Source organism: Nannospalax galili, unplaced genomic scaffold (assembly GCF_000622305.1).
Source record: "Nannospalax galili isolate Female #2095 unplaced genomic scaffold, S.galili_v1.0 scaffold342, whole genome shotgun sequence".
NCBI lineage: Eukaryota > Metazoa > Chordata > Mammalia > Rodentia > Spalacidae > Nannospalax > Nannospalax galili.
In genome coordinates, this window is record NW_008349359.1 from 1,917,932 (window position 1) to 1,940,535 (window position 22,604).

A 22,604-nucleotide genomic window follows, 5' to 3' on the forward strand; every position below is an offset into this window, starting at 1 on the left:
AATACCTTATATGCATGTATGAAATTCTCAATAAAATTTTTGTAAAAGTTAAAAAAATTGTTTTTGCTGGGCACGATGGTGTATGCCTTTAATCTCAGCACTTAGGAAGCAGAAGAGGTAGGTGGGGATCTCAGTGAGATTGAGGCCAGAAGAGGGCATACATAGTGAGTTCAAGACCAGCTGGGGCTACATGGAGACCTTGTCTCAAAGAGACCAAAAAGGGGCCTGAGAGATGGCTCAGCAGTTAAGAGCACTGGCTGTCTTACAGAAGACCTGGGTTTGGTTCCCAGCACCTATATGGCAACTAACAATTTTCCATAACTCCAGTTCCAGTTCCGGGGATACAACGCCCACTTCTGACATCTGTGGGCATTGCATGACATGGGTGCACTTACATACATGCAGGCAATACACTCATACACATAAATAAAATAAAAATAAATATTTTTAAAAGACTAAAACACTGTCTTCTGTTATATGTGGTATATGTGTATGTATATGGTTTGTGCAAATGTGCACATGTGTAAATGTATATGGAGGCCAAGGGTTGACAGGGGTGCTATCCTCAGTTGCTCTCCACCTAATTTTTTGAGACAGGATCTTTCACTGAACTTGAAGCTCATAGATTCAGCTAGATTGGCTGGCTAGCCTGGGTTATGCAGTGAGTTTGAAGTCAGGCCTTGGATGCATAGTAGTAATACCTGTCTCATTAAAAAGGGGGACAGGGAGCAGGACATGGTAAGATATACCTTTAGTCCCAGCACTTGGGAGACAACACAGGCAGATCTATGAATCTGAGGCCAGCCTGGTCTACATAGTGAATTCAGGCAAGTTGAGGCTACAAAGCAAGACCCTGTCTAAAAAAAAATGTGGAAGGTATAAGAGAACTCCCCCTCCTACACACACACATACACACACACACACAGAGGGCGACTTGGGATCACAGCAAGAAAGCAGATGTCTGTAAGACAAGAAGAGGCCTCATCAGAAACCAGTCCTGATGGCACTTGATCTTGGACTTCCAGCCTCTAGGATGTGAGAAAATAAATTTCTGTTGCTTAAGCCATTCAGTCTGAGGTATTTTGTTGTGACCAAGCTGCTAGAATATCCACTCATGGCCAGGGCTGTTTAAGCCCTCTTTCCAGTTCTCCTAACTGATGATTATACCTATCAGCTTAGGGGAACTGGCCTGCTCCCTCCCTCCTCTGTTTTCTGTGCTTCCTCTGAGTTTCCTGCCACCTCTTGGCCATACAAGGCCCCTCAAGAGGATAGACTGGATTTGCTCCAGCTTGGTCTCCGTTCCATACCTGGTCACAATGTGGAGCTTCACTCAATCCTATAACTTGTTGCAGAGCCTTGGCCACGACCTGTTTCCTCTTGTCCAGAAACTCCAGCTCCCCATCACAGAGGTCAAAGCCAAGGCGTAGGTCCAGGTCCCCAGAGCTGCTTTAGATTGGGTGGCTGGGTACTAGGTGACTTCAGTGGAAGACAGCCTCATACCCAGCCCATTTTTCATAGGAGCAGACCCATATTCTATGAAACTCCTCAGAAAGACCCCAGGGGACCTCCCACCAACACCATAAAGGTGATTCCAATAGCCTGACCAAGTGGGCAGGAGAACAGAATCCACTGGGGATTTCCCACTTCTAGCCAAGCCCCTGAAGGTCTTTTGCCAGTAATCCCACCTTACCTCATTTCTGCCTTCACACTCAGAGGTACCTCCTGGCCCTGAAAGAGACAGCCCATCCCTGAGCAACTGGAGCCAGGCTCCCACCTTTGACCCCTGTTTCTCAGATAACTGTCCAATGTGGGCATGACTGAGTTCCAGGCTGACCTGATCTTGCATTTCCATAGACATAGCCTTCTCTTGATGATCACAGGGCAGACTGGGGTCTCTAGCACCAGACCAAGCCTTACCTCCTCCAGTACCACAAGGCATTGTTCCTTCTGGCTGAGGGGCAGAGAAGACAGCAGGATGCCCATCTCACCCAGCTTGCTGGTCTGAGCCTCCAGCTCATCACTTGGGTCACTCTGTAGATGAGTACCAAAGAGCAGTAAGTAGTGGAAGTGATGCTCCCAGGTACTCCAGAGTCTCCTCCTACCTGGGCTGACTCCATTGTCCCGCTCCTTACTGGTCACTCACCTGTAGAACTACCAGCTTCTCTTCCAACTCTACCTGCAGCCTGGAGCTCAGCACTGGGTTCACGTGGAAGGTAAAGGTGGGTAGGCCTGACTCTGTGGGCAGCTGCAGGGGTACTAGCTGTGGCTTCTCATAGGCCCCAGGCACTGACAACTGGATCTGCCTTGAGCCTGAGGACAGAGGCCCAATGGAGGTTAAAAGTGAGTGGGCGTACCTGTGGCTCCAGACAGTGACATCCCAGAAAACAGCAACTTCTCCTCCTCTTCCCCAGCTCCCAGCTCTCATCTCTCTGATTACTCTCAGGCACCCTGACCACAAGAGAAACACCATGGAGAGCTCTTGGGCCCTATAACCTGCCCTGGTGTAAGGGAAACAAATACAGAAAGGGAAGAAGAATGGCTCTGCCCATAGCCTATGGGGCTAGTGAATATGAAACTATTATATTAATTACTTAATATATAATTTTTAAAATTAAGTGTCCATTCATCATTATACATCTTTATATATTTTATTTATTATTTTTTAACAGAGCATAGGGTAGTAGGGGTTTACTTACAGAAGAGTGGGCACCCCGCATTTACAGCTGCACCGTAAAGACCACAGTCCACACTCAAATACAGATCCTGCCATTCACTAGTACATAATTACCAGTTTTCAAATGGTAATCCCCGCCACCATTGTCTCCCACTCAAGCTTTGTGCTCATTGCCTTGAGGGAGGTTTATAGTTGGAGAGAAAATAGAAAGGCTGCAAGTTGCTCTGGCCTTAGTTTCTAAAAGTAGAAGAACTTGGGAGATTATAGGGAGTTGGCAGAGGAGATAAAAGGCAGAATGGCATTCTGGGTACAGAGAGAATTACACATTGGAGAAGAAGCAGAGGAGGGTTGCCCCAACTAGGTGAGACCCAGGCTGAGGAGAAGGAAAGAAATAGGCCTGTATACTAGAAAGGAACAGTGGGAATCCTGCTCTGCTTCCTAGCAGCTTTGGGGGTAGTACAGACTCCAGAGAAAAATGGCCATGTATGACCTCCAGGCAGAGGGGACCACAGACTGCCCTAAAGAAGAGTCTGGATACATCATAGAAGCAACAGTGACCCAAAGGGCCCAAAGACCAAAGAGGTTCAGATGGGGGTCCCAGTCCCTATACTACATCCTTGCACAAGATGAAGTCAGACTTGACATGCCCTGGAGGAGGAGAGAAAGAATTTTGAAGATGCTCTTTCATTCCCATCAAGGTTTATGGCCTGAGATAGAGTAAGCCATTCATAGAACCCCAGATTCTGTGGTGAAGAGAATAGGCTCTGGAGTGTGTCAGACTGGGTTTTGTCCTGGCTCTCCTACTTGCTAGGTGTAAGAACCTTCAAAGAAGAACCTGAAGTAAGGTGTTTCTTTGAGCCTTGGTCTCATGAACTGACAGAGGTTAACAATTGCAACTGATTTACATGGCTGACATGAGGAAACACAATCAAATAGTTGAAAAGTGCTGGACTCGGGGCTGGAGAGATGGCTCAGCAGTTAAGAGCACTGACTGCTCCTGCAGAGGACCCAGGTTCAATTCCCAGCATGGCGGCTACGAACCATCCTTAACTCCAGTTCCAGGGGAATCTGAAGCCCCCTTCTGACCTTCGCGGCAATGCACAACACAGGTGCACTCACTTACGTGCAGGCAATACACTCATACATGTAAAATAAAAATAATAAATAAAATATTTTTAAAAAAGAAAAGTGCTGGATCCTTCATATGACCTAGGCAGCGTAGGCTCTGACTCTCCACTTAGGAAGGGACCTTAACCGTTACACAGCCTTGGCTCCACTCCCATTTCTGGATGCCTCCTCCTGAGTCACCTTTGTGGCTGTCTGCATTGATGGTCCCCTTCTTCACTTCCCTTGTATTCTTGCTCTTTGCCACATTGTCATGGGTCCCCAAGTTCTTTTCTTCTCAGAGGAAAGAATTCAGCCAGAGAGACAGTTTAAGCATTAATTTAGCAAAATTAATTTAGAGAAATTGGAGTGGGCTACCTCAAAATGGGAAAAAGCACAGTGGGTTTTGTGTTGTGGATTTTAAAGCTTTTATGAATATTTCTTAAGTGGGTGACACTTATGGGGTAGCATGATCCTTTCCCCCACCTAAATCATAGTGGACTGGACTTAACTTTTAGGGCATCTCCCCCATGATTCTTTTAGAAAAACCTGCAGGGAGGAAAGGGTAAAAACTACAATATAATAATGAAGCCACATTCTTTTGACAATGCAGACCCTTTGCTAGTGCACAACTGTAGGAAAATTCCCTGGTGCCTTAGTTTTGATAAAGCAGGAACAACTGATCTGTAGGATTGTTTAACCACAAAGGGGCATTCTGACCAACAGGAGACACAGCTACCAAGACACAGCTGTGGCTTCCTTGGTTACCTTGGGTCTAATTCCTTTGTGAGATTGCTCAAGGTCCCAAGATTAATCTCATGACCTTTGGTTGACACATTTTGTTATTTTTATTTAGGTTTTATATACATATATATATGTGTGTGTGTGTGTGTGTGTGTGTGCATCTGTGGTGTGTGTGACATATACACACGTGTATGTGAAATGAGCATGCCTGTGCACAGATATGGAGGCCAGAGAATGCCAGGTGTCTTGCTCTAGCAGTCTCCACCTTATTCCTTTGAGAGAGGATAGCTCCTTGAATCTGGTGCTAGACTGGCAGCCAGCAAGCCCCAGCAATCCTCCTGTCTTCACATCCACCCTCTAGCACTGGGGTTAATTTGCATATGCTCATGCCTGGCTTTTCTCATGGATACTGGGGATTTGAACTCAGGTCTTCATGCTTGTGCAAGTAAGTACTCTTAGCCACTTAGCCATTTCCCCACCCCTATTTATTTGTTTTGATTTTTTTTTTTGAGACAGGGTCTCACTATGTAGCCCTGGCTGGCCTAGAAACCATTATATAGACTGTGCTAGCCTGGAACTCACAGAGATCTGCCTGCTTTTGTCTCTCAGTGCTGGGATTACAGGTGTGTGCTAGTCCATCAGCATCCTATTTTGTTTTTTGTTTTTGGTCTTGGTCTTTTTGAGACAGGGTCTCTCTGTAGCCCCAGCTGTCCTGGAACTCACTATGAAGACCAGGCCAGCCTTGAACTCACAGAGATCTGCCTGCCTCTGCCTCCGGAGTGCTAGGATTAAAGGTGTGCGCCACCAGGCCCGGCTATTTTTTTTATTTTTAAAAGTGAGATTTTACACTGAAGGCCAAGGCCAGGGTTTTATAATAGACTGGCAGGCTGCACAAATGGGAAACAGGACTTGTGTTAGCCTTTAGGGACTCCCTTCTCCCAGCTCTCCTGCTCAGGTCTTCTACCCTGATGATGTGACTTCAGTTTTCCCATTAAGGATGCAGACTATACTCCCTGTCGTCCAACTTTAACCATGTGACCTGTTTGGGCCAGTAACATGTAAGTGGCCAGGATATGACTAAAGTCTTGAAAAGCACTTGTTCAATCACTCTCTCTGAGGCCTTAAGAACATGCCCAGGCTGGTCAGTTGGTCACAGAGGTGGAGGAGAGACACATGGAACAGAGTCATGCTTCCCTCTAAGGCCAGTCTTAAACAGCCAAGCCCCTGATGTACCACCTCCACTTCCCCCAACCACCAGAGCTTGTTTCACTTTGAGCAGTGAAAAAGTCAAGAACCCCTTGGCCCAGGTCCACCTCCTTCACATCAGCAACCTCTAGAGAAGACAAGACCCAAGACTGTGGGCCAAACTCACCATACTCTTGATGTGAGGCTGTCTTATCTCCCTTGAGTGTGCCCTGGATTCTCAGACAGGGGTGAGCCTGAGGAAAACAGAAGTCTTAGGAGTCAGAGAGCTCATAGGGTCCATAGGGTAGAGGGAGGGAGGAGAATCTGGGGCAAGCATCACAACAGACTCCCAGGGCCTAGGATAGCTAGGCCTTATGAGTAGGAGTCTTTTGTAACAATCCCCAAGGTTGTACCAGGCTCCCTACCTAGGACTCAGAAGTGGGCTCGGGTGGGAAAGGGGAGTATGGAACTCCCTCTTCCCATAGAGTTCCTCAGCAGTCTCAGTAGCCAGAGTCCCAAGGAAACAATATACAACGTATAAGATAGGAAGCCTGGGTTCTGGGGTGTCCACTCAGGTGCGAGACAACTTCTTGTTCCTTATCTCCCCAGCATATCTTCCCTCAAAGGACGGACGGGTGGGTAACATGGACTCAGCCATGGTCTCCTGTTCCCACCCCCCAGCCCCAGAGAGTCCCACTCCCATCTTCCCTACCTACCACCAGGACCCCGTTGGTGATGACTTCAGATGCAGGCACCTGACTGCAAAAGATGAGGGGCTCATGAACCATCTGGCCCCTTGCCATAGCTATTACAACATGACCAAAGCAGGTGGAAGAGCCCAGGAATCATGATTTGGGGGAAGGAGATTGTCAGCTAACATGAAAAAGGGTATCAGAATCAGACTGTCCCTCTGAATCCAGGCCAGCAAAGGATTTGGGGACAGGCACTAGGAATAAATGGATAGACACTGCACTGGCTCCTCCTGGACTTACCTCTTTTCCAGAGTAAATTCCACCTCCAGCTCTTGTGACTCCTATATGGAAGTGAGCAAGGGCATCAATTTTCAAAAAGCCTAAAAAAATCTCAGGAACTGACCCTGTCTCCCATTTTGCTCTTCTGTGGACTAGGAAAGGGGACTGGTGTGGCATCTCACTGGCACAGGGGGGCAGAGGCATCTCCATGCAGAGATTCATTCATTCAGAAATATCAGATGCTGCTCAGCAGTGACCAAGGCCAACCCAAGCCACTGCCTGTCAGTAACTTCAGGGCTCTCCTTTCCTGGAGATTTGCTTGCTGTTAGCCCAGGTGGGGCTCACCTGTTGGTTCAGATGGAAGGTGTGCCTGTGAGGCTGGCCTGGCTGGAGACTCCTCAGGTCAAACAGTAGAATGGAGAGCTTATCACTTCCCAGGATATCCTTGTCACAGAGGGTAAGCTCCAGGACATTCTGGGGACAGGGCAGAAGGGTCAAGATCCTGGAAGAGCTCACTGGTTTCCATGTCCAGTCCCTCACTGGCCCACACCTTCACAGCACCGTGGATTTGGTAGTGGAAGGTCTCGTTCCACTCTGGGTCACTGCAGTTGGCCACTGTCTTTGTGTGGGCAGGGCTAGCAGAGGCTGTGGGCAGCCACAGTCGCACATAGCAGTCAGCTTTGGTCACTGCAGGTGAGATGAGGGAGGGGACCTCAGAGTCAAGCTCTTATTGCTGCAAAGGTTTCCCAGAGTATTCGTGGCCCTGAGAAGGAGCAAGGGAAGAAGAGACCACCCGCCTATGGGAAGCAAGGGAGCTTTGGTACCCCTCGCTTCATCTTAACCAGGTACACCTCAGTCACAGTTCAAAGGATCATGTGGCAGCACAGACCATTGAGTAATTCCTTGAAACTGTATTGATTCAGGCAATACAGTTCTGAACACCACTGTGGAAAGCTCTTAGAAAGCAGACATTGATGTGTGGCAACACCAAGCCTTATAGTCTCATAGGCAGAAACCTCCTAGGCTTGGGAGTCTGGATTCTGTACGACTCACCCCTCCAGGCCCCACCTGCTTGCCTGCCTGCTCTGTACCAGGGCAGCCTCCTTCCATGTCAATGCCAGCCCTCCACTGTACTCCAAATGGGTATTTTTGTGTACACACACACACACACACACACACACACACACACACACACGGAACTCTGCAAACGCCCTAAGGAAAAGAAAGGGAGAAGGTGGAGGTGAGTGTGACTCACAGAGGTCTGTGTGCTGGATGTTTCTGGCCCTCAGCACCTTCACCTGGAGGTCATAGTATGGATGGGTTTCCCTCTGAAATAATGGAATTCCAGAAACTTAGTTCCAGGAAACTGGGGTGGCCTGGTCACTTCCCTCAAGTTTCGAGCTCCTGTTCTCCTTTGTCTACTGTCATACCACAGAACTGCAACCTGACCCGAGGTCACTGACGCCACTGTGCCAGGAGTTCTGGGGAGATTTTCAAGGGCCAAGTGTGGGTGCTCAGGATTGGTGATGAATCTGCATCCTGAAATCCACCAGGCTTGGGTTCAAGCTCTGCTCTGAGCTCTATGAACTAGTTGTGATGGTTTTATCATGTACCATAAACCAGCAGCTGCCCTCAGATGACTGCTCCTTCCATTCTTTGAGAGCTGTGTGCTGGACATTTCTGGCCCTCACTCAGCATTTTCACCTAGAGGTCGTAGTATAGATGAGTTTCTATACTAACGCATAGTATTTGATGTTTTTTAAGAGGTTAAACATTAAAAGAGAAAGCTAGAATCCACCACACCCATCAGCTTCCAGACAAGGGCTAGAAGACCAATCAGAGACAGTGAGTGGGAAGGTGAAAAGAAGCCAGACGTCACCAAGTTTGTGCTTGTCTGACAAGTCCCTTAGTAAATTCAAGTTTGGGCTCAGGAAAGATAAGGCCAGATTACAGTCTGTCTTCTGGGCACGAATCTACCCCTCAGAATTCAAAGGAACTCCGTATTCCTCTTCTCCATACTGGGTTCTACAGCCAGGCTAGAACATTCCTTGCTAAACCAACCAACCGAGGCCAAGGGTCACAGGATTTGCCCTCCTGTTTCTTTTTGGAGAGGATTTTCAAGAGCCAAGGCCTTGGCCAATCTAAGTCTGAGCTTTTCCAGATTCTCTGCAGTATGCCTTACCAACTAAAGCAAAACTCAGTGCAAAAGCCTTACAGGGCACAGCAGCTCCCAAGACTCTGCAGTTCACATCTCCCAGGTGAGATCAGTACATTACCCGCCAGCAACTCCATTGTGGTCCCTTCTCTCTCTTCTGCAGTAGTTCTGCCCCGACAAGGGGCAGCCCCTTGCCTACCAGCCACCTTGGCCAGAGGACCCAGAGCATGGCCAGCAGCCCAGGTCTCAACAGGGAGCTTGCCTGCACTTGAGTGCCAGCTGCTCTCTAGCTGTATCAGCTCACTGTAGCTCAGGTCTGACAGGTAGCACTGGGGTGGGGAGGGTGGAGCAACTGCTGTGCTGAGGACTCAAGCCTGGGTGGCCACTATGGCTGGAGGTGGGGTTTGATGTGCTCCAGGAAATGACTGGAGGCGATCGCTTTCCAAGAGATTCTTGGGGTCCTGCTTAGCACTCTGGTCCCCAACCCAGCCCCTGGCTAACAGTGAGCTAATTGTGAAAAACAGATACCTTAAGCCTCACTCCCATGGTCCTGTTTATGGGTGGGGGAAAGAGCCCAGGTATTCCTATTTCTAACTAGTCTGCCTTTGAACAGAAGCCTGAAAGTGCTATAACCTCTAGCTGTCAGAAAAACCCACACCACCCCTCCTTCAAGTCCCATCTTCTTCACAGCTTGTAGGCAGAAACATGGAAATTTCTGGCTCAGGGTTTCATGGGAACTCAAAGATGATTTGTGTCTCTCTTGGCTTTCCTCAGTTATTCCTTTAAAACAAAGGCCATGTTGTGTGTTAGGACTGTATTAGTCCTGAAGGTGAGAGTCATTTACATCCTGAAGAAATTTACCTCATGACTCCCCATGGCTTCTGCCCAGGCCCTTCCTAGGTCAGTGGCAATAGCTGGTGGTTCAGGCCCAGAGGTACAAATATAGCCAGGTAGAATAAGGACAGGAGAAAGGCAGGCCTGCCTATCCTTAAACTGCTAGAGACAAAGGCTTTAAAGTCCTTATGACCATTATGAGCCTCAGGCTGCAGCTGTACATGTCATCTCCTTTTCTGTGGACCACGATCATCGAAGGTGGAGGTCAGAGTCTCTGGGAAAATAAGTTTCTAGGGCCAGAGAGATGGCTCAGCAGGGACAACCGCCAAGCTTGATGACCCGAGTTCAATCCCTGAGTCTTTGAGGGTTGTCTTCTGACCTCCACACAGTATACCTACACATACACAGGAAATAAAAGTTTTTTCTTAAAATGCTATTTTTCTTTTCTTTTCTTAAAAGGAATTTTCTAGGAGAGTGAAGTATTGGGAAATACATTTCTTTTCTTCGACCAAGACCCTTTTACAGTCAGGGGTAGTGGTACTTGTAATCCCAGCACTTGAGATGCTGAGGCAGGAGGTTTACTTGAGCTTAGCAATTTGAGACCAGCTTGAGGTACATGGTAAAACCCTTATCTCAAACAAGGAAGCAAGTGAGAAATCCAGGAATCTCCATTATCTTCTCCAAGACCCAGAGCTGTAGGCTGAAAGAACATCCAAAAAGATGATTCCATTCTAAAATGAACCAGGTACGTTCAGACCAGAAACTCCAGATGATGTGACTGCTACAGCCAAAACCCGAGGTAGGCCCCGTCTGCTTCATTTGGATTGTGAAGTTAAGGTCTGACCCAGAAATGAGGGAGTCCAGCCTCCGTGTTGATCTTGCGCAGTGCACAAGGCACTCCTGGATCCACAGAGAAAGACTGGGGTCCAGGCTCCCGCCTGACTTGAGTGTTTTCTGGGCTGTACTGCCTCCTCCCGTGGGAGCTATCTCCCCGTCTCAACAGTCATGACTGTTCCAGAAAAATTTCACTGGCAGAATCTCAGGACTGCCACAGACAGCTCAAGAGGGAACAAGCCAGAGGGACCAAATTGCCATTTTGGAACTGGCCATACATAGTGAGCTTCAGGAAGAGGCATAAGGCCCTGTTACGTGAAGATGATTTGAATTATGTAGACTTCCAGGGCTCCCAGTGTGTGCTGTCGTGACTGTACAGATGGAGGTGTCCATGAAAGGGTTACTTTCTTAGTCACTAGCTGTCTTATTCTTTTATTTTAAATTATTTATTTTTATTTTATGTGGTATTTTGCCTGCATGTGAGTATTGTGCATCATGTGCATGCAATGTCTATGGAGGCCAGAAAGGTGGCATTGGATGCCTTGGAACTGGAGTTTCAGGCAGTTGTTAGCTGCCAAGTGGGTCCAGGAATGGAATCTAGGTCTTCTGGAAGAACAGCCAGTGCTCTTCACCACTGAGCCATCTCTCGTTTCTTAGCTAAACTACTATACCTTCATTATCATTTCATCAAAGTCTTTAGAAGTGGGGGGAAAAGAGGCTCAAGGAAACTTAGATTCTTGTTTATGTTTATTGAGGATTAGCTTAGAGCCCTCCATCATCCTCAGTCCAGAGCTTTTCCTCCACTTCCCCCATTCCTCCATGGAGGGCAGAGTCCAGGGAAGGAAGGATGGAGTTTGGGAAAACAGGGTCATATATGTATACCAGTCAGATGAAAAGTCTTTATTCTATTCCTTCAAACACAGTTTGTGAGAAAGGAAGCTACAAGCATAGCAGGCCAGGAAGACAGGACTCTCATGATGGGGCATGTTCCTGTCCTGCACAAGATGGCTATCTGGTGCCTAACTGCTGCTCCTGGATTAGTGCATTCTGAGCTGGGCTCACAGGCAGTACTGCTTCTTATGGGCAACTATGGCCAGTTAGGACAGTGACTTTTCTTTCATGCTGCCTTATGAAATACTGCCTGAGCTCTGAGACTTGAGTGGAGTCTGCCATGTCCACAGAAAGCACACTAGTGAGACACCTAGCCTACTTTCCACCAGCAAGTCAGTCTATGTCATAAGGCCCAGTCCCGACAATGGTCTGTGTACCAAGGAGAGGCCACTAAGACAATGCAAGTGCTGGGCACTGTCATCACCCTCACTACCCTTAAAGATATTGGGGCAACAAGACTGTAAATCTGTAAACCCCACGGAGGACAGGATGTGGAACACTAGCCCAGCAAAGCCTCCAGTGCTACAAATTAATCCTGTACATCTCTCAGAGGCTCCCCCATGAGCTCAACAGAGCTGGCAACGAGTCTCCTGCTATACTCCAGAGTCACTTTCTGCTGTCCCTCAATGCAAACACACCCAGCATTACACCGGTGCCAGTTTCTGATCAACTGTTCCCTGAATGCAGTGGAGACCCACCTTCCCCCACTATCCTAGAGCAATTCTCCACTGTGGCAAAGCCAAGACAGGGAACGACAATGGGCTGGTAAGTAACAGCTATGGAAAGTGGCTGGGAAGGAGAAAGGTATCCAAAGCACAAAAAGCTCACTCACAAAGATGATACAACCTACCCAAGTAGCTGGTGAGTGGCTGGAGCAGGTGCTTCTGTGGGAACCCTGCCTAGGAGACCACGACCCATGCAGTGCTGTCCCGGGAGGTTCCAAGGCTTACTCTTGCAGAGAACAATGCTCTCCCAGACTCTCAGCAGAAGAGTATGGCTGAGACCTTCATACAATGTACCTGATAACTGATTATCAGTGCACTCCTGGAAGTCCAGATTTTGTCTTTCCATTTTACCTTGTTTAAATTAGCTACTCCTCTCACCCCCACCTAGAGAGTGGGCGAGAAGGTCTGGGTGGTGTAGCAAGGGAAGAGATTAAGGGTCAAAATAAATAGTGAGAAAGAGAAAGAAGAAGAGATTAAAAACTAAAGGGATAAACAAGGAGACTACTTGGAGGACACAGGGTATAGCTCCTGTGGAGAAATCACTGGCATTATAGTGAGTCAGTTTTGTTAGTATCAAGCTCCCACAGGACTCTCCAGGTAGTCTTGCTGGAGGGACTTGTGAAGCTGTGTACTTAACAGAAAACTCTCAGTCAATAACCCTAGGAGTACAAGCACTTGAGATTAGGTCTCCTTATTCAGGTGATTGGTATGCAAAGGCAAGACGGTGCAGATCCTCCTGTCCAAGCAGGTGTTAAATTCTCTGGAATTGCCTGCAACGTAACAGTGTAAGGTATAACTAGTCTCTTTTTCTATTAAAAAGCTGGTAGTGCCAGGTCACAAGTCCAGGTAATTCAGTGATGTTCCAGGGCACAAGGTAGCCAGCGGCATCCAAATGAGGGAGACATCTGGTGGTAGCAGTCCCTGGTTCCTAAGGTGGCTGTTCCTTCACCTCTCTGGGATAGCGAGCTATCCACTCTTGAGTCCTTGGGATGCTGGGTTCAGGTGTCGGCTGGGTTTACCTCTTTGGAACAGAAGTAGTGCACAACCACTCCATTGGGGTATCTTGCAAATGCACTGCAGGAAAGCAGAATGGCTTGGAGGTGAGAGCTGTTCCAACACTCTCCTCCAGTACTTATGGCATCAACCCCCAGGAGCCACTCTAAAGTAGCCCATACAAATCCCAAAGAACAGCTCAACAATACCCAATAACTCTGGATTTTTGTAGTGCCATTTCTACCAAATAACCAGAGGATGAACTATACAAAGGTGAAGTGCAGGTGAGCACTTCTGTTAATCAATTAATGCAGAGCTAGGGGTGTGGGCCAGTGGCAGAGAACTTGACTACTATACATGAGGCTCTGATTTTAATCCTTAGCAACACCACCAAACAATCAATCAAACAAAAAGCCAATGTAGAATATGTGCCCACTGCTCAGCACTGCCTTACTGAAGGCTGACGATGTTCATCAGCACATGCTTCAGGCTAGCTCTAACAAAGAACAGTGTACTAGCCTTCGTAAAGAAAAAGGTTCTTCTAGCTGTGTAAGAAAAAGGACAAACCACTCTCCTTTGAAGGAGAGGGGACTGAGGGTGGAACATTCTTAACACACTATGACGCTGGCTCAAGTCAGGAGGAAGAAGGCTGAAGGATCTGTTTTTCTACCTTCAGAGGCTTGTTCTTTCTACTTGACATGGTGGTGCAGGCCTGTAACCCAAGCACAGGGCGGCTGAGGTTGGAGAATGCAGAGTTCCAAATCAGCCTGAGCTACTTAGCCAGACCGTATCTCAAAAAGACTTTTTGCATAGTGTCTCTTACCCTCTTATCAAGTCTCTGGCTCTAGTGTTCTTTTAAGGGGTCAGAAGGAAGAGCTTTTTGGGCAAGAATTTAACAGCTCCATGCCACATACGTCAGGTCTTTAAATTCTCAAAGCTCATTTCCAACAGACTGCATGGCTTGCTCTCTCAAAGCTCAAGAATTCAAGGCATCCAGGACAAGCAGCTGTGCTTTTCTCCTTGGGTATGATAGTGCTATCAACCTGACAGAGTCTAGAATCACCTTACATTACTGTGGGGGATTATCTTGATTTTGTTAACTGATGTGGAAGACCCACCTTGGCTGTGGGCAGACTCTCCCTTGGCAGAGAATCCTGGACTGGAAAAAATGGAGAAAGGGAGCTGAGCACTGGGAAGCATTTAATGATCTCTCTTTGACTGTGGATGTAATGTGATCAGCTGCCTCAAGCTCTCATTGCCTTGACTTCCCTCCCATGATGGATGGTGTCTTAATATGAGAATAAACCCTTTCTTAAGTTGCCTTTGTCCAGAATATTTTATCACAGTAATGGGGAAAAAAATTATGGCAGGAATCTATCCTGAGTATTCTCAACCCTGGGGAGCCCATCTGCACCCGGATGCTACTCAGGGTACAGGAAGCTTACCTGTTCCCAATCTTCTTCTTGCACACCATGCACACCTTCTCCTCTGTGATGATACACTTCACCTGCTGGTGTAAGATCCGTTCTTCCTGGACCTGGAAGAGATTGGGGAAGAAGTTCCAGGTCCAGATGTAGAAACAGAAGGTGGAAGACAGCACTGGTCCACTTTTGTGCTCACACAGATTCTACTTGTAGTAATGCTTGCAGCTAAACTGTGCTGACTGCGGGATTGGCCTGAGCTATGCTGTCGTGCCTTGATGACAATGGACATGTGGAAACTGCCTCACTGGAAATCAAAGACCACTCAGAGAGTGGCAAGCCCATACCCTCAGGAACTCGGCATGGAGAAGGTTCTTGAGTACTTGATTGAACCGTTTCTTCTGTGCATTTTCTTCCAAGACCTTTTCCAGAAAGATGCGTATGTCATTGATCTGAGTGTTTGCTGGCAGAAGGTTGATTGCCTAAGAACAGAGAGACAGGGACAGGTTAAGGCTGAACAGAAGTGGGACTAATAAAATATCTAAAGCCAAGAGCTCTTGGGCCCTAGCCCTTTTCCCACCCCTCTTTTCAACTCCTGCTCCATCTCCTGGAGCAGGATCTCTGACCTTGGTGTTGTCTAATTTGCTGTGGTGCAGCTCAAGGACTTGCAGTGCAGCTTGGAGGTTGGCTTGTGGCTCTAATAGTTCCAGTTTGATTGGCCCCAGGCAGTGAATGCTGGGGGGTGTCAGGTACATCCGAAGCAGGGACAGATATACCTGTCTCACAGATACAAGTCATGCATGTCAGGCTGGCAATAACCCTCCCGGAAACCCCAGCCCTGAGCCTCCCTAAAGATTACTGTCATGGAGCACTCCAAACTCATTGTCTTCACCTTGTTTTTCCATCCCAGCACTCTCAACATTTGGGGTAAGACAATTCTTTGCCTTGGGGCTTCCTGAGCATGATTTAGCAACATCTCTGACTTCTACCTCCAGATTCTACCAGCATTCCCACTTCTAGTCATATCAGTCACAAATGTCTCCAGATGCTGGCAAATCAATGTGTATTCCAGACATAGTACATCAGACCCTTCCTCCTCAAGGGGCCAATCCACATTAATTTAGTGTATGAACTGGAACTCTTGAGAGGGACAGGGGTACTACCAAAATCACATGGATAAGGGGAGATAGAATCAGCAGTAAACCAGAACGCATGGCTACCTAGCCTCTTCCCCAATAAATGCATACAAAATTCACTCAGTGCACAGACCTATACTGTGTCTCATTTAGCAATTCATACCAGTACCAGTTGTGGTCACACTGGATGGGGTGAGGTCTGCTAAAGTGGCAGGAAAGGCACAAGTCCTCCCTAAGTTAGAGCTACTACTTACATCTTTGTTGCCATCTTTACTTCGGTCGTAATGTTTGTGGCAATACCTGCAAGGGAGAGAAGTGGTGAGAGCTGGCAAAGGGGACCAGATGAAAGGTGTCCATACGTCTGCTGGGGCAACCTAACAGTAACTGAACAGGGCTGGTAGGGGAGTGCTCTCTGCAGCCAGGTATGGGGGTGGCCATGGCCTCTCAAGCTGCTCATTTTTCTGGGGACCTGCCTGTGGACTCCTTGGGAGCCAGGAGGACAGAGAGCTGACTTACTCTTCAGCCATCTTTGTATCCTTCAAGACGTGGACATAAATGAAGAGTGCTTGTTCATGTTTCCCCATGCGCCCCAACAGGAGAGCTCGTTCTTCTAAGAGGCCTAGGAGGGAAAAGACTCTAAGTAGCTGTCAACATTGTTATGCATGCACAAGATCAGAAGAGCAGGGACTAAGCTACTGGTGTAGGCATAGTGGGACAATACAAAAAGGTAAGAAAGGGCTGGGGGACCAACAAGATGGCTCAGTGGATAAAGGCACTTGCTGCAAGAATGGATGATTGGAGTTCAATTCCTAGAACCCACATCCACATGGTGGGAGAACCGACATTCCCACAAGTTGTTCTCTGACCTCCAGATTCACATCATGGCGTGTACGCACACACATGTGCACACCTGCACACACATACACACACAGTCAAACAGATACTAAATTTCATTTTTTAAAAAAAGAGGAAAAACTAACTCCTTCTCCCCCAAAACAGCTCACAGATAAGTACATGTTTAGCATGTGCAAGGCTCTGGGTTCAATCCCAAGCCCCAAAATAGTAAAAATATAATAAAACAGAAGAAAATAGTACTACTTTTCTTTTTTTAAATATTTTTTTATTTATTATTTTTATATTATGTGTATGCGTGTATTGTCTGCATGTAGGTAAGTGCACCCGTGTCGTGCAATGCCCGTGGAGGACAGAAGAGGCTGTCAGATCCCCTGGAACTGGAGTTATGGACAATTGTTAGCTGCCATGTGGGTGCTGGGATTCGAACCTGGGTCTTCTGTAAGAACAGCCAGTGTTCTTAACCGCTGAGGCACCTCTCCAGCCCCCCTCTTTTATAAAATTTGTGTGTATGTGTGTGTGTGTGTGTGTGTGTGTGAGACAGGGTCTCCCTGTAGCCCCAGCTGTCCTGGAACTATGTGGACCAGGCTGGCCTTGAACTCACAAAGATCTGCCTGCCTCTGCCTCCCAAGTAAATACTATTACTTTTCTAAAGGAGAAAATTACTAAAAAATTTTAAAGGAAGCTGGGTATGGTGGTGCACAACTTTAATCCCAGCACTCAGGAGATAAGTGGGCAGATTTCTGTAAATTTGAGGCTGGCCTTGACTATGTAGTGAGTTCCAGTTCAGTCAGGGCTACACAGTGCCAGACCCTGTCCCAAAAATAAAAAAAGGAGAAGGAAGCTTATCTAGGAGGTACTGTATCTCACCCATTTAATGCACTTATATAAACTGAGTAAGGACACTCATTCAATAGCCAAGTTCATAAAAATGGCTACAACCTATTTATCATCAGGGAATGTAAGGCACTAAAGTGTTAGTGCTTACAGAGCTGGTATATCAGACAGATTTATCTTTTCAGATGAATCATGCCAGATTACAAAAAGTGCTTAATGAAGAACTTGGCCAAGAACACGTTTTAAAGCAATAGATTACAATCTATTAATTATCATGTGGTTCACACCCAAAGGAGACCTCTCAGTCACTGTTCCAAAGTGACTGTCAAGAAGAACAACCAGCTCTGGCCTCTGAGGAGGGCTGAGGAAGAGCAAAATGGGAAGGATCAGCTCCTGCACTGGGTCCAGCTGAAATGGCTCTGGCCCTCAGCCCAGCACTCACCATCAAAAGGAAAGTCACAGATGAGCCGGCCTGGGTCATAGTAGCCGGAAATCTCTAGGAACATGAGCAGCTTTTGCCGGTATTCTCCCAGCTCACCCTCTTCCTCTCCAGCAGGGACTGGAGTTTTGCCTTTAAAGGAAACCAAGATTGATGTGAAATGCTGCTGCCCAGCAACAATATGGGGAAAATGAGGGGAATGGGGCTCAGTGATGTCACCCCATGATCAAGAAAGGCCTCCATGGAGGTTTCCCAGTGTTGTTCTTTTCTTCATGGTCACTATGGACCCAAAGCAAAATGAGGTTAAGGAAGGCAGGCTGAATGAAGAAACACTGCTAGGCCAACCTGTTTCTTATCAGCATAGTTGTCATCTAGCAAACAGATCAGTTCCTTCTGCTTTGCCCAAGGAGGACTACCACAGATGCTCAGACCCAGATAAGGGCTCCTGAGTGACTCAGTCCCTGGCTCCTCTACAGGACTTCCCACCCACCTGGGCAGAGAACAGTGGGGTCTGATCCCCACACTCTATGTAGATACCCTGTTCTGCCTGATCTCTAAGGCCTGGGACCAACTGTTTTGGGTGTGAAGTAGTACCTGCAGGGAAAGACAGGAGGTAGTCCTTCATTAAACCTTGAACCTTCTCACAGTACAGCTGGATCAGGCAGTTGTGGAACCTTGAGCCTGTCTCCTCCCAAACGTGGATGATGTGCTCCTAAGGTGGGACACAGGTGGGTCTGGTTGGTACCTTCCATGCTGTGATCCAGTTTCCCAGTCCTCCTCCTGGTTTCAAAAGCCCAACAGGTCCCATCTAGATTATTTCCTAATTAAGCTATGGAGATTACCAAAGGGCAGCTCTTCTAAAATCACTGGGAAACTTTACAGTGCAACCCAGCAATGTCAGGGTTTCTTCAGTTTCCAATCTGAGCTTTAAACATTAAAAAAAATATTTTATTTATTACTTTTATTTTATGAGTGTATTGCCTCCATGTATGTGAGTGCACCCGTGTTGTGCAATGCTGCGGAGGTCAGAAGAGGGCTTCCGATTCCCCTGGAACTGGAGTTAAGGACGGTTTGTGGCTGCCATGTGGGTGCTCAGAATCGAACTTGGGTCCTCTGTAGAGCAGTCAGTGCTCTTAACTGCTGAGCCATCTCTCCAGCCCCTAAACGTTAAACATTTTGTCCTATAATCCTTTAGGCTCTTCTATCAGCCCATGTAATTAATGTTAAATGTTTGCATTCTGGTACCGAAACCTACATGACTGTCTTGTGGTACAGCTTTGCTTGGTTGTATAAATGTGACTTTGACATTTTCCCCCTAAAGCATCATTCTTTATTATTTTGTTTTTAGAAACTGTAGCCCAGGCTGGCCTGGAACTCACATTGTAAGCCAAGCTGGCCTTGAACTGAGAGCAATCCTCCTGCTAAGATTCCAGGTGAGATCCACCATGTCCAACTTAAAACATTATTCTTTTTTGGGGGGTGGGGGCAGGGTTCTTTTGGAGACAGGTGGTCCCTGTAGCCCCAACTGGCCTGCAACTCACTATGCAGACTAGTCTAGCCTTGAACTCAGAGATCCGCCTGCTTCTGCCTCCCAAGTTCTGGGATTAAAGGCATGACCCACCATGCCTGGCTCATTCTTTTTGTTTTTAACATTTTTTTAATAGTTTTGTTTTATGTGTATGAGTGTATTGCCTACATATATGTAAGTGCACCCATGTTGTGCAATGTCCGAGGAGGACAGAAGAGGGTATCAGATCCCCTGGAACTGATATTGAAGATGGTTATTAGCAGCCATGTGAGTGCTGAGATTTGAACCTGGGTCCTTTGCAAGAATAGCCAGTGCTCTTAATGGCTGAGCCATCTCTCCAGTCCTAAAACATCATTATTTCCCTCAGTTCTCTACTAGACTTAACAGCTTTTGTCGAGTGGCATTTCTAGCTTGCTATCCTGATTCTCCTGAAGATTGCATTCTTCAGAGTATAAATAACCTTCCTTATATTTCCACCAATCCCCAAGTGACATAAAACCCCAAATTTGAACTGCTAAAGTAATTTATGGGTTTCTAGATACTGGATTTAAAGCTTATGAGTGCAGACAAAACTGTATCTTACCAGATAAGGAATAGCCAGACCCTTAAAATTCTCTGTTAAGAAGCTGAGCACTCGATCTCGTGGCAGAGACTCCACCTCTGGGAGATCTTCAGTGAATATCTGTTAGAACAAACCCGAGTTCTACAAGCAGCACATCTGGCTACAGTGCCACTGAACACTGCAAGTGTTAAGATCGCACACACTTTTTGGGAGCAGGGTAAACAAGGTATCAGTAGCTGGCTGATGAACAGTCTAGGTTGCAGGCCTCCTGGCCCCAAGGCAAGGCTCCTTTTACCACATTACAGTCTTGTATCATTTACCCACTTTACCCTTTGGCTCCAAAGGGCATATATTCAGCCTCCCATTGCATCTGTGGCTCTCTCTCCAGATAGGATCAGGACCAACTGTAGCACCAGAGAAGTCCAAGGAGCTCTGTGACCTACCTTCAGGCCATCCTCTGGGAAGTCTCTCAGCACCCAGATTGAGTAGGAAAAAATCAAATGCAGATTTTCTGTTCCTAAGATAAAAAGATCTGTCAGCAGTTGAAAAAAGGTAGGTCTGTCCAATGGGACTGGAAGGGCAGGCAGGCAGGTGTGACCTGACCTCAGAATTCAATTTGTGGACAAGATAGCTCTATTCAACTGCCAGTCATTCAGGGCTGCTTGGCAGTCCTGGTCTGGCCTCATGGTTTGACCATTGAGGCTCTCTGAGGCCAAGAAAAGGAACAGAGCTGATGGAACACAAGAGAGGGAGGGGATCAACCAGACACAGGAACAGAGACACAAGGCCCATGTGAACAGAACAGATGCCACCTCCAATGCTTTCAAAAGTTGGGCTCACCCAAGTGCTGCAGATACTGTACTGTCCTCTCATGGCCTTTCAGAGGTGAGTTTGCTTTCTTGGACTGGTCCACCAGCACCTGCAGAGCTAGCCACAAAGCCCAAGAACAAGCTCATGAGTCTCTTGCCCATGGGAGAACCATCACATCCCAGATCCCAGAAGGTCCTCTTCTGGTCACCTTTCTCATGGAGCCCCTTCTTCTCATACAGGATGATCAGCTCGCTGTACTTATGAGCCTTCTTCAGCACATGCTCGCTCTCCTCAATGTGGCAGTGATTGTTCTCCAGGCGCAGCAAGGGAGCCACTAGGGCCACATTCGTCTGTGAGGTAGACAGAACATGGACAGAGGATCACACGGGGCAGCAGCAGATCTGCTTTGTGGAAGTCCCACCTTGCCCAGCTTAGGCCTACACCAGACTGAAAGGCCAGGGATGGAGTATGAACACAAGAAAGCAAATGGTCCTTGTTTCAGGATGACAAGTGGTGGCTTTTAGAGCATTTTTACTCTCTGTACAATGTGTCTCAATGCTCTGGGGGGAAAGAAGAGATTACTTTCTTTGAAGCAGTGCTGTCCCTATTGACCCTGTAGCATTAACCTCAATTTCACTAGCAAAGAATAGCCCCTGGTTATCTTCCCTAATCATCTTAATCACAACACAAAGGCATCAGACAAAGGCTAGGTGGTCCCCATCAGCACAGGCCTCACTCTTACTAGTGACAGGCCCCTGTAGGGCCCTTGTGACATCTTCAGTTTCAGAGCTGAGGTATGGGGGTGCTGCAGCAACTCACATGGAGGTAGCACTTGAGCAGGGTGGTGTCAATGATCTGGAGCAGCTTCTTCTTGGATTTGATGGTGGGTGTGCCTTCCATGAGTGGGGACGTGCTGGACTGGTGGTCCGAATCATTCAGCTTCTTTACCAACTGACTCCGTTTCTGTAAATGCCAAAAACATGGGGTCAAAGCCAGGACTAGCTGTAAACATCTCCAAACAGCTCTGTCCGTCTCCCTAGACGTCATATTAGCATTCACGCTCTACCAGAGTTCAAGATGGATGACTGCCAAATTGTCATGGATACAATAACAAAAATTATCTATTAGTCTTGTTTTGTTTTTGCAGTGCTAGGGATCCAACCCAGGGCCTTGCTTATGCTAGGCAAGAACTCTACCCACTGAGCTATATTCCAAGAACCATTTGTTTGTGAGATTAGCTTTTGCTTGTTCTAAAACTTCTAACATTTAAGTACAGGGGCAAATACCTATAATTCCAGGTATTCACAAAGTTGAAGGGGGAGGATCATTAGTTCAAGTCTAATTTAGAAATACCATGGGATCCCCATCTCAAAAGAATAAAAATAAAAATTTCATATAGTGGAATCATTGGTCTGCATTCTTTTGTGTCTGGCAAAGCTCACGGTCTTGTTCAGTAAAATATTGGTTGTCGGTTAATTTTACACATATCAAAGGTCAGTGGAGGATACAAGGGAAGAAAGTGTGTTCTTGCTCCCAAAGCTATGGCCACAGGCCTTTGGGACTATCACCCCAGGAACCTTATTTACTTGGCACAGGGCTGCAAAGTGTGCACACTGAAGCAAGTTTGTGTGTTCCTTGAGGGTTGCCAGCCATTGCTGGGTACCCTGGAGCTCAAGGTCAAGGACGCACTAAGGCTAAGCCTGATCACACCTGTTAGCACTCACTACCCCAAAAGCAGGAGTGGAAGGTGGCATTATAATTTTTCCAGCAATAGTTTCCAGAGCCTACGGGAATACTTCTTAGAAAGGTCTGGAGAAAACTTAAGAGGGAAAAATACTCATGCAGCTCTGACATGAGTTTGTACACAGGAAATAAACAATAGCTTTCTGTGACAAAGTATGAGTTAAGA

At 47.1% G+C, this 22,604-nt stretch overlaps 2 protein-coding genes across 4 annotated transcripts in view; both read right to left on the minus strand.

Annotated features, from left to right (window-relative positions):
- Positions 1 to 9,987, minus strand: part of Pla2g4f (phospholipase A2 group IVF) — a 15,973-nt gene extending 5,986 nt beyond the window's left edge. Inside the window, exons 1-11 of the mRNA XM_008846813.2 lie at positions 8,955 to 9,987; positions 7,934 to 8,006; positions 7,229 to 7,365; positions 7,024 to 7,152; positions 6,700 to 6,740; positions 6,424 to 6,466; positions 5,895 to 5,961; positions 2,144 to 2,310; positions 1,918 to 2,031; positions 1,691 to 1,728; positions 1,308 to 1,443 (exon numbers count right to left, since the gene is read on the minus strand). Coding sequence (XP_008845035.1) covers positions 1,308 to 1,443; positions 1,691 to 1,728; positions 1,918 to 2,031; positions 2,144 to 2,310; positions 5,895 to 5,961; positions 6,424 to 6,466; positions 6,700 to 6,740; positions 7,024 to 7,152; positions 7,229 to 7,365; positions 7,934 to 8,006; positions 8,955 to 9,062 — 1,053 coding nt within the window. The 5' untranslated portion in view covers positions 9,063 to 9,987. The remainder of the gene's footprint in view (positions 1 to 1,307; positions 1,444 to 1,690; positions 1,729 to 1,917; positions 2,032 to 2,143; positions 2,311 to 5,894; positions 5,962 to 6,423; positions 6,467 to 6,699; positions 6,741 to 7,023; positions 7,153 to 7,228; positions 7,366 to 7,933; positions 8,007 to 8,954) is intronic.
- Positions 9,988 to 11,235: 1,248 nt separating this feature from the next.
- Vps39 (VPS39 subunit of HOPS complex) overlaps positions 11,236 to 22,604 on the minus strand; it is a 78,150-nt gene continuing 66,781 nt past the window's right edge. For 2 of the 3 annotated variants that reach the window (XM_008846815.3, XM_029570226.1), the window contains 13 exons: positions 21,515 to 21,658; positions 20,904 to 21,045; positions 20,726 to 20,812; positions 20,329 to 20,402; positions 19,907 to 20,005; positions 18,390 to 18,507; positions 17,799 to 17,927; positions 16,184 to 16,286; positions 15,922 to 15,967; positions 15,158 to 15,307; positions 14,879 to 15,013; positions 14,556 to 14,647; positions 11,236 to 13,191 (listed from right to left, as the gene is read on the minus strand). In XM_008846815.3, coding sequence (XP_008845037.1) covers positions 13,116 to 13,191; positions 14,556 to 14,647; positions 14,879 to 15,013; positions 15,158 to 15,307; positions 15,922 to 15,967; positions 16,184 to 16,286; positions 17,799 to 17,927; positions 18,390 to 18,507; positions 19,907 to 20,005; positions 20,329 to 20,402; positions 20,726 to 20,812; positions 20,904 to 21,045; positions 21,515 to 21,658 — 1,395 coding nt within the window. In that variant the 3' untranslated portion in view covers positions 11,236 to 13,115. Of the gene's footprint in view, positions 13,192 to 14,228; positions 14,270 to 14,555; positions 14,648 to 14,878; positions 15,014 to 15,157; positions 15,308 to 15,921; positions 15,968 to 16,183; positions 16,287 to 17,798; positions 17,928 to 18,389; positions 18,508 to 19,906; positions 20,006 to 20,328; positions 20,403 to 20,725; positions 20,813 to 20,903; positions 21,046 to 21,514; positions 21,659 to 22,604 lie in introns of all 3 variants that reach the window. The other variant, XM_029570225.1, reaches the window with a different exon arrangement.